Raw genomic sequence first — 16,481 nt, forward strand, 5'->3', positions numbered from 1 at the left:
TTTAGCCATACAGAGTTGACCGTATCACATCTCTCCCTGTGGTCATCATCACACAGTCACTGTGACCACAAACACAACCCCTTTGGCACTCACGGTCGATCATGGTGACCACGCTATCCTCAGCGGCTTCGCTGGTCATGCTGTCGGAGATAGCCTTGATGGAGACGGTGTAGCGTTTGTGCGGCTCCAGCTGGGTGATGTGGTAGAGGGTGCTGTCGCGGCCTGTACGCCGGGAGTACACCAGGGTGCGGGAGTCCTGGTGGAGGCACTCAATGGTGTAGGAGTCACAGTCGGCCTCCGGTGGGCCCCAGGAGCAGGAGATGGAGGTGGAGTTCTGGGGGCGGCAGTGTAGGTACTGAACACGCTCTGGCTCTATGGAGGGGATAAATTGTAGAGGGCGTCAGAGGTAAAAACAGGGGTCCAAAAAACTATAGTCTCTCTACTACAGATGTCAAATGGGTCAAAGATATTTATAACTAACTCAAGATAGTTAATCTGTGCCGTTTTCAATGGGAGTAAATGAAACGTAGTGGGCAGAAAAAAAGCAAGGAGGTGGGCAGAGCCAAGCATGAGCTAGCATGAGCTAGCGAGATTTCCGCTAGGGAACACTTTCTCAGTAAAGTGCGCGTGTGCAATAACTCAATTCGCCCTTGCACTCCTTGTAAACAACACAATTGTTCAAAACCTTAACAAAGGGTCGAGTCTACAAAACATTGTGCACTCTGTCCGTAACAGATTCTAGTTTTGGGAACATAAAACTGTTTTGAGATTGGGCTTTTCTTTTGTGAGAAAATGAGCAGAATGTCCCCTCAATTCCATCTCGTTCAATATTCTCCCAATATCGGCCACTGCACTTTCTCTCCATATTTGATGATGCTTATACATCCGGTGAAACATTTGGCACCTGCTTTTATCCGTGTCTGTAGTGTGCACAGGAGTTTGTTCTAGCCAAGCAACGACTCGACATCTTCTTAGTCTTGCAATACTTGCAACCAAACAGTGTACAGTATAGCGCCACCTACTGGTTCGGATGCTCTTGTGGATGGGCAGGCTGTAGGCAGGGCTCCCATCCTCACCAACACCACCAACAGCCCCACTGACAGTACGCAGGCTGAAGTTGTACAAGCGTCCGGGGTACAGGCCCTTAAGGATGCGGCTGCCGGAGGTCCGGGTGTGGTAGGGGTTGAACACAGACAGGTGGTCCCGCGGTTCCCACTGCAGGTCAAAGTCGTCGTAGTCGCTGCCTGCAGGACCACTCCAGGTCAGTTCCAGGGAAGTGTTGGTGACCCCGCCGAATGACACAGAGGTTGGGGGTCTGGGGGCTGAAGAGAAGAGAAGATAACAACGCAAAGATAAGCAATTTGATGACCATCCAAGCAAATACTATACAATAAAAACAGATTTTAGTGTAAAATATATGGCAATTGTGTTGTTAAACATCAACACATATCAAGACAGCCCTCAAGAAAGCTGCTCCTTCTACTGTACATCCATATGTTCTCTTTACTGACTCAACTAATTCCCCCTCAACACCATGTCAACACTCATTGACAATCATCTAGTAAGAGAGGACTCACCGGTCCTGCCCTGAGTGGTGGCCCTGTTTGTGAGCTCTCCACTGCGGGTGAGGATGACAGCATGGTAGAGGCGCCCGGGGATCAGTGTGGGGACGGCATACTCCGTGGCGTCGGGCCCTAGAGCCTCCTCTGCCTGCTGGGAGCCATCTGCGTTGTAGACAGACAGCAGGTAGCCGCTCAGCTCCCCCTCTGCACGCTCCCACGACACCCGGAGCTCCTCCGCCTGGGGATGACTTCGGGCCTGCAGAGACGTCACTGCAGCTGGGACTGAGGAGGACGAGGAGGAGTGGAAAAAAATCAGATGTCAAGTCATGATGTAATGTCAGTGAGCGTGACGGATACAGTTAGCACCTAGTTGTTTGTTTACCACATAGTTTATGTTAAAGAAACACCTTATGTATGTGCCATCACGTGATGTGAAACTCACATCTTATCTCAAGTAAGAATTTGTCTTTATCATACCCTAGACCGTCAGTACCCCTCCTCAGCACTAGAGAGCACAGATGTTAGATTTTAATTTGATCACCCTGTCATTGCTGAGATTTTTCCTGCGCTGCAGGATTTACATAAATTCACTGAAAACCCACACTAACACACAGTTATATTAACAGGATTCCACTTTTCATACAGCCTAATTTTGGCCAGCTAATAGACTAACCACCGATCAAGCAACATAAAATTGTTGGAAAAGTGTGAATGGACTAAACGTTCAAATACTGTTGCTGCAGGATTAATTTGCTGCGACAATGCTGGTCAAATTAAGATCCTACATATGTAGCTCTCTCACCAGTCCTGGCCCAGATAGCTGAGTCATTGGTCTGCTCTCCGCTGCGTGTTAACACCACCATCCTGTAGGGGGCACCAGGCCTCAGGCCCTGGAAGGAGACCTGCAGCGTGTTAGGCTGGCCGCTGCGCCGGTCGTACAGGGTGTCGTCTCCATTGTACAGGTAGAGGTCGTAACCTTCCAACTCTCCCTCTGGGGGAGACCAGTGGAAGGACAGGCTGCTGCTGCTGTTGGCCTGGATGGAGAGGTCGCTAACCGCCGCCGGACCTGGGGATGAATTATTCAATCAAATTTAAATCACATTTATCAAAACCCTCTCTCATCATCAGTTGTTACAATGTGCTTTACCAGAACCTGACCTAGACCCCGAAGAGCAAGTGAGAAGGAAGCACAGTGAGAAGGAACAACTTCCTAGAAAATAACATATGGCTCTCCAGGATTAGGGTTGAGCACTTCTGTACTGCACATAATACCACTGGACATTGTTTTCAAGGGACTTGGTGAATAAATCTATGCAGTCTTACGCGTGCGTGCTTCAGCGGTGACCCCTTCACTGCGGACCCCTCCGCTGGTGGTGTGGACCAGGACGTGGTACCTCTTCCCCGGGGTGAGGCCGTCGAAGTGGTGCTGGAGTGGAGTGGACCCAGAGGAGGCCTGGGAGCTGTACAATTTAATTCAATTCAATTCTATTCCATTCCACTCAATTCAATACAATTGGAGTGGTTCATAGAATAAATACAAGAATGCCAGTAGAATACACAAATAATAATACCTGTTGGTGACCAGGTGTCCCCTGTCGTCCAGCAGCTGCAGGCTGTAGCCGTCCGCCACTCCCCGGGCCTCCTGCCAGCTCACCTGAATACTGCAGGTGGTGTGTCTGTTGTCAGCCTGCAGGCCCGTCACTGCAGAGGGGACTGAGGAGAGAGGGGACAGTTTCGATTTGATTGCTTTGACCTTTATTTAACCAGGTAGTCCCATTGAGGTCAGATCACTTATTTCCTAAGGGATACAAATTGCACATAGGCATCGCTGTTGACCAATCAACAGCCGATTAAAGGGTAAAAAAAAAAAAAGCAGAACCAATCAGTTCAGTCAAATGGACTGATTTTAAATTGTAGATAGCCAAGAACCAGTGAGAGAGATCACTCTTCCTTCCCAGTCCACCACCAAAACACCCAAATATACAGTGTGAAATGCTAATGCACTGCTTATGAATGCAGTGTACGAGTAAAGAATGTGTTATGAGTCCTTATGCAGCCTCCTCACCGGTGCGTCCGCTGGCCGTGTTGTTGTTCAACAGTATACCACTGATAGACCTTACAGTCACACTGTACAGCTGTCCAGGCTGCAGGGAGTTGAATCCCAGCTGATTTGGGTGTTTGGGTACGGGTCGCGTCTCCAGCATGCGTCCCTCTGGCCCGTCCAGTGACAACGACACAGAGTAGCTGTCCACGTCACCCTGCCCCGGGGTCCAGCTGATCTGCAGGCTGTTGCTCTGCCCATTGTTGCTCACGTGGATGTTCTTGACCTTGCTGGGAACTGCAAGCAGGGGGAGAAAAGACGAGAAGGAGACAGAAGAACCAGGAGAGGGAGAAAGGGGGTGGAAGTTAAACTGTTGTCAGTTTAACTTTTGCTTGTGGTCGATTTGTTTTCGATTCTGTGACATTTTGCTGTATCCCGTTTTGCGAACTCAAATCAACCAATGGAGTAGTCCCAAACGTGCTAACAAATCAAACACAAGCATTTTGAAAGAAAACAAACAAAGGTTTCACCTGTCCTGCCCTCTATGAACTGGGCCCTCTGGTTGGGTCCGCTGAAGGTGGAAACGTGGATCTTATAGAGGCGTCCCGGGGTGAGGGAGGACAGGACACACGCCCCCGCGCTGCTGCCCAGGGTGATGGGCGGGAACACCTTCATAATAATAAAATATAAAACATTCCTTATTAATACATTCTGCTATATTAAATGACTATACTATTTTTTTTAGAAACACCCAAAGTCACTTTACATAATTAAAATCGGTAAGATAAATAGAAATAAAGCAGGGAGAAAATATAAGAACAGAATGAAGGTCATAAAAGTCCTCTAAACATGAAGACAGACTAACCAGGTACTTCTGTAGACTGGACCAGGAGGACTAACCTTCATGTCGTTGAAGAGGAGCTGCACCTCGTAGTGATCCACATCCCCCAGAGCAGCCAGCCAGGCGACACGAAGGTCCTCCGTGCCCCGCCCAGCCAGAGCTAGTGATCTCACCGCCGCAGGGACTGTCACAGACAGATTCGAGATTGAAATAGATCAACTGTGATGTTCTCAGAGGCAATGCATTTTGCAGCATACAAACAACGTACAACATATACAAAGGGACAGAGGGTGGCGAGAGGCAGGTTTCAAATAAGCATGCTCAAGGAAACTGTTTCACCAAAATTAGACAGCTATGAGTGTAACTAGCTTAATTATTATTACAAACACCACTATGCTATGCACATAGCGTAGCCTAGTGGTTAGAGCGTTGGACTATTAACCAGAAAGTTGCAAGTTCAAACCCCCGAGCTGACAAGGTACAAATCTGTCGTTCTGCCCCTGAACAGGCAGTTAACCCACTGTTCCTAGGCCGTCATTGTAAATAAGAATTTGTTCTTAACTGACTTGCCTAGTAAAAAATATATAAAAAATAAAAAATAAAATAAGAGATAGAACATATTATACTATTTGTATCACTCACAGGTCCTTCCGTCCGTGGACACGCTGGTCTCATACTTCCCGCTCCAGGTGCTGACGATGACAGTGTAGAGTCTCCCGGGCACCAGGCCTTGGAACACACATTCGTTCTGGCTCTTCATAACTGTCTTGTTCTGGTGGAAGATGTTGTTGTGCTTGATGACCACCTGGTAGTAGTCAAAGTCCCCTGCCGCATGGCGCCAGTACACCTTCAGGTAGTCATCCCTGGCCGAGTGGATCGCTGTGGGGTTCTGGACACTAGAGGGCTCTGGGAAAGAGGAAAATAATAGAATAGAATTGAAGAACACTTGAATTGAATAGAACAGCAAAGCAAGCAGACGAGAAGTATTTCAGACAGACAAACAGGTAGACGCGGTAGACCTACGTGTGCGTTCCTGCACGATGGTGTGGTTTTCGTAGACTCCACTGCGGGAGACAATGGAGATGTTATAGAGCCGTCCAGACACCAGGGACTTGAACACACACTCAGGGCTGGACTTGGACACGGCCAGGGTGTGGACGGTCCTCTCGCGGTCCTTCAGGGTGACCAGGTAACTATCCACGTCACCTTGGGCTGGTCGCCACGACACACTGAGGAAGTCCATACGACCGTTGTTACTGACTGTCACCTCGCCTATGGCAGCAGGGACTGGAAGGGGGGATGGGGAGAGAGAGAGACTGATTCAGCCATTCTGTGAATCACTGTCTGTTCATATTTGCAGCTGTGAAGGCTGTATGAATCAAAATATATAGTTAAACAAATAAAAATAAAAACTTGTTTTGTAACGTTTTTGTATTGTAAGGACTTAAAAACAACTCTTTTTTATTTGAATTCTTGTTTTGTTTTTTCTCAATAATAATGTGGGATATGTAAGAACATCTCTTACAAGCAACATTAAAACAGTAACTTGGTTGTGTGTTCAATTTTTTATTTAAACTTTATTTAACCTTTATTTAACTAGGCAAGTCAGTTGAGAACAAATTCTTATTTACAATGAAGGCCTACCAAAAGCCAAAAGGCCTCCTGCGGGGATGGGGTCTGGGATTAAAAATTAAAAAATGTAAAATATATAAATATGGGACAAAACACACATCACAAAAAGAGAGACAACACTACATAAAGAGAGACACCAGACAATAACATAGCAAGGCAGCAACACATGACAACACAGCATGGTAGCAACACATGACAACAACATGCTAGCAACACAACATGGTGTCACACCCTGATCTGTTTCACCTGTCTTTGTGATTGGCTCCACCCCCCGACAGGTGTCGCCCATCTTCCCCATTATCCCCAGTGTATTTATACCTGTGATCTCTGTTTGTCTGTTGCCAGTCTCTCTTTTTCTCACCCTCCTGGTTTTGAACCTTACCTGTCCTGTCTCTGAACCCGCCTGCCTGACCACTCTGCCTGCCTGCCGACCTATACCTTTGCCCCACCTCTGGATTGTTGACCTCTGCCTACCCTGAGCCTGCCTGCCGTCCGGTACTGTTGCCCCACCTCTGGTTTACTGACCCCTGCCTACCCTGAACCTGAGCCTGCCTGCTGTCCGGTACCGTTGCCCCACCTCTGGTTTACTGACCCCTGCCTGCCTTGACCTGTCTATTGCCTGCCCCGGTTGGACTATTAAACCATTGTTAGTTCAATGTTGTCTGCATCTGGGTTTTACCTTCATACCTGATACAGGGTAGTAGCACAAAACATGGTACAAACATTATTGGGCACAGACAACAGCACAAAGGGCAAGAAGGTAGAGACAACAATACATCACGCAAAGCAGCCACAACTGTCAGTAAGAGCGTCCATGATTGATCTTTGAATGAAGAGATTGAGATAAAACTGTCAATGTCACATTCCATTCAAGACACTCTCTCTTTCTTCGCCATTTATTTATTGAATAACTTGTTGACCCAACAAGCTTGAGCCATTTATGAGCCATTCATATGAAAGTTATTCAATAAATACATGGTGAAGAAAGAGAGAGTGTCTTGAATGGAATGTGACTGCACTAATAGGCTACAGATACATATTTTTTTTAAATGATTTTAATATTGAACCTTTATTTTATCAGGGATTCATACTGAGACCCAGGTCTCTTTTACAGATAATCCCTGAATTACAGAAAGTATCCAGGCCCCTTGACTTTTTACACATTTTGTCACGTTACAAACCTTATTCTAAAATAGATTAAATATTTGTTTTGCCTCATCAATCTACTACACACAATACCCCATAATGACAAAGTGAAAACAAGATTAAAAAATGTAACAGAAATACCTTTATTTAAATAAGTATTCAGACACTTTGCTATAAGAATCGAGCATCCTGTTTCCATTGATCATCCTTGAGATGTTTCTACAACTTGATTAGAGTCCACCTGTAGTAAATCCACTTGATTGGACACCTGTCTTTATAAGGTCCCACAGAAGGCAGTGCATGTCAGAGCAAAAACCAGGCCATGAGGTCGAGACAGGATTGTGTCGAGGCACAGACCTGGGGAAGGGTACCAAAACATTTCTGCAGCTTTGAAGGTCCCCAAGAACACAGTGGCCTCCATCATTTTTAAATGGAAGAAGTTTGGAACCAAGACTCTTCCTAGAGTTGGCCGCCTGGCCAAACTGAACAATCGGGGGAGAAGGTGAGGTGACCAAGAACCCGATGGTCACTCTGACAGAGATCCAGAGTTCCTCTGTAGAGATGGCAGAACGTTCCAGAAGGACAACATCTCCGCAGCACTCCACCAATCTGGCCTTTATGGTAGAATGGCCAGACTGAAGCCACTCCTCAGTAAAAGGCACATGACAGCCCGCTTGGAGTTTGCCAAAAGGCACCTAAAGACTCTCAGACCATGAGAAACAAGATTCTCTGGTCTGATGAAACCAAGATTCAACTCTTTGGCCTGAATGCTAAGCATCACGTCTGGAGGAAACCTGGCACCATCCCTACGGTGAAGCATGGTGGTGGCTGTGAGGATGTTTTTCAGTGGCAGGGACTGGGAGACTCGTCAGGATCAAGGGAAAGACGAACGGAGCAAAGTAAAAAGAGACCCTTGATGAAAACCTGCTCCAGAGCGCTCAGGACCTCAGACTGGGGCAAAGGTTCACCTTCCAACCAGGACAACGACCCTAAGCACACAGCCAAGACAACGTAGGAGTGGCTTCGGGACAAGTCTCTGAATGTCCTTGAGTGTCCCAGCCAGAGCCCGGACTTGAACTCGTTCTAAACATCTCTGGAGAGACCTGAAAATAGCTGTGCAGCGATGCTCCCCATCCAACCTGACAGAGCTTGAGATGATCTGCAGAGAAGAATGGGAGAAACTCCTCAAATACAGGTGTTCCAAACTTGTAGCGTCATACCCAAGAAGACTCAAGGCTGTAATCGCTGTCAAAGGTGCTTCAACAAAGTACTGAGTAAAGGGTCGGAATACTTATGTAAATGTGATATTAAAGTTTTTTTTTTATACATTTCCAAACATTTCTAAAAAACTGTTTTTGCTTTGTCATTCTGGGATATTGTGTGTAGATTGACTAGGGGGGAAACAATTTAATCAATTTAAAACTAGGCTGTATTGTAACAAAATGTGGGAAAAGTCCAGGGTTCTGAATACTTTCCGAATGCACTGTACATTACAGAAAATACACACAGCAATATAAATGCAAAACACAAGCGGAAAGAAAAAGTATTATTACATTATTGTGAGGTGTAGGCCTATATCATTGTTCAGGCCTAGCCTACATCTATGTGGACCGACAGTACAGGAGGGCATAATCTGGCCATTATAATATTATTGTATGTGAAATTCACATACTATTGGTCTAAATTGGGTGCCATTTTATTGATTATGGCATGATGCTGCCTATTAATTGCTGTGATGCCATAATGAGGTATGTACATAGAATTATAATGAACATTCTAATTCTAAGGGGGATGCGTTTTCATTAAAACTATCGCTTTCAAAACCCCGTATTCAGCATCATAATAAAAATGATGTCATAATTGCATTCCAATTCTCGTCGTATGTTCTAACCTTTGTGTTGGAGTGCAAACCGATAAGGCTACTCATAAAGAAAGGACTTGAAGCATACGGATGATCCCAAATGAACTGTGAAATGTGTGAATTATTGGCCATTTCATCTCTCAAATAAGTATGTACCGTCTCTCGAATAAGATATATACCAATTTAATATGTCTAATAATTGTCAAGTCTAAGCTAAGAAAATATCCTGAATGATTCAGGCTATATTGCATTGATTGCTTTGTTTTGTTCCATCAAGTTGTCCACATACAAGACAGTCATCATGGACTGTTTCTGTTTGCCTGGTCCAAAGAGAGTACAACTCCTTACTGTAAGTGGGAGCTTCCTTTTTCATGTAACTTATTTGATGTTCAATGAATTGCTATTTCTCAATTTTCTAAGTTTAAACTTCGTCATTGCTATGTCATTTTATGTTAAAATATTTGGTACTAAAACATGTTTTTTGTCTTTTATTTTTGAACATGGTCATCTACTTTCATACATTCGTCTTGTTCAGAGGCAGCCCACCAAGTCTCAGAAAGTGGGTCTCCTCAGAGAGAAGGTGACTCTGATTGGGGAGGCCATCAAAGTCATGAAGAGTGACCGGGAAGCCATGATGGCTCAGCTGAAAAAGATCCAGAAGAAACAGCAGAAGCATGAGGAGATGCTTCAGTATAGCAAATGGAAGCAGGCTAAGGACAACCAGGAACTCTGTGTGGTCGTCAGAGGGCTGGAGGAGAAGGTAGACGTGGAGACCAAGGCACTCTGGGCAGAGATGAGGAGACTGGGAGAGCTGCTTGAGGAGGTGAGAGGACATGACTTCAGACATAAGAGCGCCCCATTTGAGCACCTAGTGGCCTGGTATGAGGGTCTAAATTAAGTTTAACATTGAGAAAGTTCAATGGAGCCGGAAGAAAAGCCCTGCAGATATTTGTCTTAATTCCACGATATTATAGCTGCAGTATATATCCTGTCTTGTTTAATTGGTTGAATGTATGTAATGTAGCTTGAACAAGTATACGGTTAATTCTATGCCATTTAACAAAGATGCACATGCTATAACTACCTAATATCGCTCTGTTTCTTATGCGACAGAAAATGAATGGTGTGGGTGACTCCTCAACCTACATGAAACCTTCTTGGGAATTCCCCATTCCAGTGCCCCCCGCTGGCCAGCCTACGTCAGGACGGCATCAGTACTACCAGAGTGTGTCTCTGACAGGCAGCTCAGGTGTCCTCCCAGCTGAACAGAGACTCCACGGACGCTCTCCTGTCCTACCCCCACTGGTTGATCCTCCCATGCCTATAACACATTGGTTTCCTGATCTCTCTCCTCCCAAACGCCCTCTGCCGTTGCCACCTGCTATTCTCGAGGGGCTATACACAGACGCATCCTCAGACCCAGCTTTGAGACAGGAGAAGGAGATTGAGGAGATGATGAAGACAATGGAAGAGGAGAGGGAGAAGGATCGGGCGGAGATACTTGTGGTGGTGGAAAAAGAGATGGAGAGAAAATGGAAGAAGTTGCAGAGGAAGTCTCCAGCAAATATAATACAGAAGACGGAGCAGGACATGATAGAGATGATGAAGGCAATAGAAAATGAGAGGGAGTTGGATCGGATTGAGATACTTGAAGCTGTGGAAAAAGAGATGGAGAGAAAATGGATGAAGATGCAGAATGTAGGTCAGAAAGAGAAAGCAGGTAACGGTGAGGAGCAATTGACGAAGAAGGAACAGTGTATTGGGGATCAGGAAAAGAGGGCAGAACAGGAGGAGAACAAGCTGATAGGACAGATGAAAGAGAGCCAGAAATGTCTAGATGAAATTAAAAAAGAAAAGGCTGAGAGGGACTTAAGATTGGCAGAGACATTTGATGAAGAGCTAAAGAAAGGAAAAGAGAGGATGAAGACCCTGGAGAAGTTGAGGAAGGAAAAAGACAAGGAGGATAAACTCTGGTTGGAGGAAGAAAAAAAGAAAGAGAAAGAGAGGATTAAGAACCTGGAGAAGGAGATGAAAGAAAAAGAAAAGGAAGAAAAAGTCAGGTTGGAAGAAGAAAAAAAGAAAGAGAAAGAGAGGATTAAGAACCTGGAGAAGGAGATGAAAGAAAAAGAAAAGGAAGAAAAAGTCAGGTTGGAAGAAGAAAAAAAGAAAGAGAAAGAGAGGATTAAGAACCTGGAGAAGGAGATGAAAGAAAAAGAAAAGGAAGAAAAAGTCAGGTTGGAAGAAGAAAAAAAGAAAGAGAAAGAGAGGATTAAGAACCTGGAGAAGGAGAGGAAAGAAAAAGAAAAGGAGGAGAAATTTAAATGGGAAGAAGAGAAACAGAAAGAAAAAGAGAGGCTGAAGATCCTTGCGAAAGAGATGAAGGCACAAGAACTGGAAGAGAATCTTAGGTTTGAGGAAGAAAAGAAGAGAATAAAGAACAAGAAGAAGGAGGACGAAACAGAGGAGAAACTGAGATTGGAAGCAGAGAAAAAGAAAGAAAAAGAGATGGCAAGAATTTGGGAGAAGGAAAGGAAGGAAAAAGAAAAGGTGGAGAAATCTAGACTTGAGGAAGAGAAAAAGAAAGAACAGGAGAGGATAAATAACCTGGAGATGGAGAAGAAGGAAGAAGAAAAGGGGGAAAAGAGGTTGGCTGAAGCTGAGAAAAAAAGAGAACAAGATGAGAAGAAGCGCCTGAAAAAAGAGGAGAAGGATAACAAAAAAGTGGAGAAAAAGTTAGCTGAAGCTGAGAAAAAAAGAGAACAAGATGAGAAGAAGCGCCTGAAAAAAGAGGAGAAGGATAACGAAAAAGTGGAGAAAAGGTTAGCTGAAGCTGAGAAAAAAAGAGAACAAGATGAGAAGAAGCGCCTGAAAAAAGAGGAGAAGGATAACGAAAAAGTGGAGAAAAAGTTAGCTGAAGCTGAGAAAAAAAGAGAACAAGATGAGAAGAATCGCCTGAAAAAAGAGGAGAAGGATAACGAAAAAGCGGAGAAAAGGTTAGCTGCAGCTGAGAAAAAGAAAGAAAAAGTTGAGAAAAAGGTACAAAAGCAGGAGGAGAAAAATAGAGAGCTTAAACTAAAACTGAAGGAAAAAGAAGAGAATATAAAAAATAAGCAGGAGAGGAAAGAAAAAGAGAAGCAAGAAAAAATGAGAAAGGAGCAAGAGAAGAAAGAAAGAGAGAGGCGAGAGCAAATGAAACGGACAGAGAAGAGAATAGGAGAGAGTGAGGCAATGAGGAGGGCGAGACAACAGACATCAGAGGATTCAGACTCCGAGGAGTGGGCAGATACAGAGAGTACTGATGAGTCTGTCTCTGATTGGTGAGTGTTGAATCAGGCTTCATGGAGTCATTTCACCACGAACCTGATCTGTTGAATATCTCTTAAGTTTGATAGATATGATATAGCCTCACTAACCAGGCTCATAGCATTAGATTGGCTTAGATTGTGTCCTAGACCTGATCCCGTGCAACTCAGTAGGTAGCGCATGGCCCTTGCAACGCCAGGGTTGTGGGTTTGAGTCCCACGGGGGCCCAGTATGAACATTTATGCACTCACTACTATACATAGCTCTGTATTAGAGCATCTGCTTAATTACTCAAATGTAACTCAAGTGAACTGCTGTGTTTGTGTTACAGGGATCGTGGGAGCAAACGGTACATATAGGGACAAACATAATACTGTCAAGCAAAGATGTACATCAGACCACAGGAGAAGAGAGAGAGACACATAGTCTACTAGACACAGTTTACTAGCCCTAAAAAGGACAGACATACCAAAGAACACACCAGGCTAAACATAAGGGGCCCATAGCATAAGATAGGCATGTATTATTTTTGGGACATGAAGACGTCCTGCCACTATTATAACTTAACTGAAAGCAGATATGGGTGTTATTGGGCGTGAACAAGCAGGATGCACAGATTGGGATATAATGGTGGCAGATGGACTGAGGGAAGTAACTTCATTTGCATGTGGGATGAACTCATATGTTGTATGTGTATAAATACAGAGCCAGAGCTTAGGGAAGGGAGTTGTTCCGCGGACCAGCTCGGCTTCTGATATTTTGTATTAAAAGCCTTTATTGAATTCACAAGTTCTTGTAAGTGTTCAATTTTGTTACAATTCTCCACGACAGGATTTGAACCGAATTGCCCAGATATTTTGGAAGAAAACACAACACATTAGAGATGACACGCAAGAGTATCAGGAAAGGAGAGGAGAAATTAAAGGAATATGGTAAAGCTGGAATAAGCTTCAAGATCTACAAGTAAGATCCACTAAAAGAGATCTACGAGGGATACAAGATCTAGAAGACAGATATTCTAGCAGCCTACCAAGGGAAGCCATTTAAAAAAAATGTAACAATGAAAAAAATAAAAAGTCTTTCATCTCTCTGTGTTTTCTTAATAATTGTACTTCAAATCGCAAGAGGCTGAATGTATCTCACCTCTGTATGTGTAGGCCATTTATCTGATGCTGTCTGGTCATAAAGAGTATGACATTGTTGCCGCTCTTAGGATTGAATGCAAGGGAAACCAGCGAGCATTTAGCCTCCCTTGATAAAAAAAGAAAGTATAAAATAATAGCCAAATTATAGCTAAACTGAGTGAGCTCAACTGTGAATGGTCCTGGCGCACCAAAACAAAAGTGTCAAGGGAAGGCACTGTGGATTTGGCACATCGCATCAAGAGATGACAGAAACAACTTGAATATTTGCATCTCGTGTTGTTTGTGTCATCCGGTGGCTAGCTAGCTAGCTAGATACAATTTCCCCTTTCTTAAATTAGCCTTGGATGCCTTGCCGTACTGGCCAATGATTATCATGGCAATTCTGATCCAACCATAAATCCATACATTGTGCCACTGGACTGAGAGGATGGAAGTGAAATATGTAGCTAGATGTAGAAGGCTAATGTTAACTAGCAAACTTTGCCCATGAAAGGAAGTTAGGCTAGCGAGCAGCTATTTTAGCCTAGGACAACAATACAAATAAAAGTGTGTACTGTATGACTGTCATAGACCGTTTTGTCAACATGAAAGAGGTGGATCGCATTGGTGTTTCTCTACAAGTATGGTGAGTTAAAATGTTTTTTTTTCTACTTGCACACACACACACACACACGAATCAGAACCATGAACAGCCACATCATTTTAGCTTACTTTGATTGGACTAAATAGTTTTTGGTATTGTCACTGTATTAGACTAAGCATAGATTATTTAATGATTTTGGAATAGTGGAGGGAGTTTCTGTTGTCTTTGCGACTTGTGGTAAATAAATCCATAGTTGTTTAGTAGCCCGAAAATGTCAGGAAACATTAACTTGCTTGTCCATGCTGTAGGTCATGTAACTGTTTGTTACATGTAATATTCTTAATGAACTTCACCGGACAGGTTGCGCTCAGGTTTTGTGATGGAACAAAGTTGTGGCTGAATTTATATAGGCCTCATATTCCATTGTATATTATTTTCATTTAGAGCTGGAATCCTTAATGGTGAAACACACGTCTGTTTGCGATAGTACAATAAAGAGCAGCTCCACGAGCTCTTTTCGCGATTGGTGAAAACATCATCTTTGAAGGAAGTTTTAAGGTTTAGCATCGGGTTTAGGTTTCCTGAACAACTTTCGTGAAAGTTGAGTCACTGTGTAAGTTAACGTCAGACATTTGGCTCCATTAACAGACAGTTAATCAGATAAGAGAGATCGGTTCCCAATTCAGCCTAACATTATGTTTACATATGTGCTAGTAATACACGCATATACAGTGCAGTGTCGTAAGTTACAGTATACACATGTTTAGCTAATGTGGGGTAACTAGTAGGCTACAGCTGTCAGTGTTCAGCAAGTTAACATTCAGCAAAAAAAATCCATTAATTCAGTTAGATTACCGTACTTGAACTCAAAACGAACAATTGTTATTATCAATCTGTTAACGTTACTCAACATTACCACAATTTGCAGATAGCCTGTTTGCAATCGTAAAGGTGTAAGAAATTATAGCTAGCTAAATTACTTACTGCAGAGTAGGGGTAGCTATGATCTAACTAGTAACTTAGACTGGTAGTTGATTTAAGGCACAGTTATGATAATGGGGATTTGTAATTAAGATTGAGATTGGACTAAAATGTGGGTAATTGGATGCTTGTATGTAACACTAGACGGTCTTAATTTTGCATAGGGTCAATTAAACATGAAAAGAAAGGGAGAGATATCAGACTTCTGTTCCAAAAGGACACAATGGGAGGCCAGGCCAATACTTTAAACTACACATTTTAGTTAGCTTAATTACTACACATTTTAGTTAGCTTAATTATACTTAATTATACATTTCCATAGAGATATGACACATTCTTTTATGTGTATTTCAGACATTTCAAGATCCAGAGAAGATGGTCCTGTACAGCCATGTTTGAAAACATTTCCCAGAACTCAGCATGGTTCTAGGAAAAGGGCTTTCAACAGTTCCTGGTATAAGGACAATTCATGCCTTGGATATTCTGTAATTCAAGATTCGATTTATTGTTTCACCTGTAGGCATTTTCCTCTGCCCAATACACCTTAATCTGCCTTCACATCACAGTCAGGGTTTTGTAACTGGAAAATGGCGGCGTTTAAAGATTCTGGTTTGAACCTCCATTCAAAGGCAGAGCATCATATTAATGCTATGTATGCTTGGAATCAGCATCAAAGGGCTATTGACAGCAACTCATCAATGTTAGATGTCAAAAATGAGAGTGGAGGAAAAGTGTACTTACATTAAAACAATGGCACATGTGCTCCTATTTACTGGCACTCAAAATATAGCGCAGAGAGGTCATCGAGAGTCGGATGACTCTCACGAGGGTAATATTTTGACAATCTTAGAAAAAATAGCAAAGCTCATAGAGAAAAGGATGAATGCATGTGGCAATGGTAAGTACACAAGCCACCAAATCCAAAATGAAGTTCTTGAGATGGTACAAAGTGAAATAATGAGAGAAGTAAAAGAAAGTTAAGTTTTTAGTGTAATTTACATTTACATTTACATTTAAGTCATTTAGCAGACGCTCTTATCCAGAGCGACTTACAAATTGGTGCATTCACCTTATGACATCCAGTGGAACAGCCACTTTACAATAGTGCATCTAAATCTTTTAAGGGGGGGGGGGTGAGAAGGATTACTTTATCCTATCCTAGGTATTCCTTAAAGAGGTGGGGTTTCAGGTGTCTCCGGAAGGTGGTGATTGACTCCGCTGTCCTGGCGTCGTGAGGGAGTGTGTTCCACCATTGGGGAGCCAGAGCAGCGAACAGTTTTGACTGGGCTGAGCGGGAACTGTACTTCCTCAGTGGTAGGGAGGCGAGCAGGCCAGAGGTGGATGAACGCAGTGCCCTTGTTTGGGTGTAGGGCCTGATCAGAGCCT

The 16,481-nt window shown here is 43.6% G+C and overlaps 1 protein-coding gene across 1 annotated transcript in view; it reads right to left on the reverse strand.

The window, feature by feature from the left end:
• The window catches only part of LOC118400816 (receptor-type tyrosine-protein phosphatase beta-like), a 42,586-nt gene that overhangs the window by 14,272 nt on the left and 11,833 nt on the right, over nt 1-16,481 (reverse strand). Inside the window, exons 9-19 of the mRNA XM_052474732.1 lie at nt 5,468-5,731; nt 5,087-5,350; nt 4,504-4,628; nt 4,134-4,272; nt 3,628-3,900; nt 3,134-3,275; nt 2,886-3,022; nt 2,365-2,628; nt 1,578-1,844; nt 1,023-1,322; nt 94-372 (exon numbers count right to left, since the gene is read on the reverse strand). Of these exons, the coding sequence (XP_052330692.1) occupies nt 94-372; nt 1,023-1,322; nt 1,578-1,844; nt 2,365-2,628; nt 2,886-3,022; nt 3,134-3,275; nt 3,628-3,900; nt 4,134-4,272; nt 4,504-4,628; nt 5,087-5,350; nt 5,468-5,731 (2,454 nt within the window). The remainder of the gene's footprint in view (nt 1-93; nt 373-1,022; nt 1,323-1,577; nt 1,845-2,364; nt 2,629-2,885; nt 3,023-3,133; nt 3,276-3,627; nt 3,901-4,133; nt 4,273-4,503; nt 4,629-5,086; nt 5,351-5,467; nt 5,732-16,481) is intronic.

Source organism: Oncorhynchus keta, chromosome 22 (assembly GCF_023373465.1).
Source record: "Oncorhynchus keta strain PuntledgeMale-10-30-2019 chromosome 22, Oket_V2, whole genome shotgun sequence".
NCBI lineage: Eukaryota > Metazoa > Chordata > Actinopteri > Salmoniformes > Salmonidae > Oncorhynchus > Oncorhynchus keta.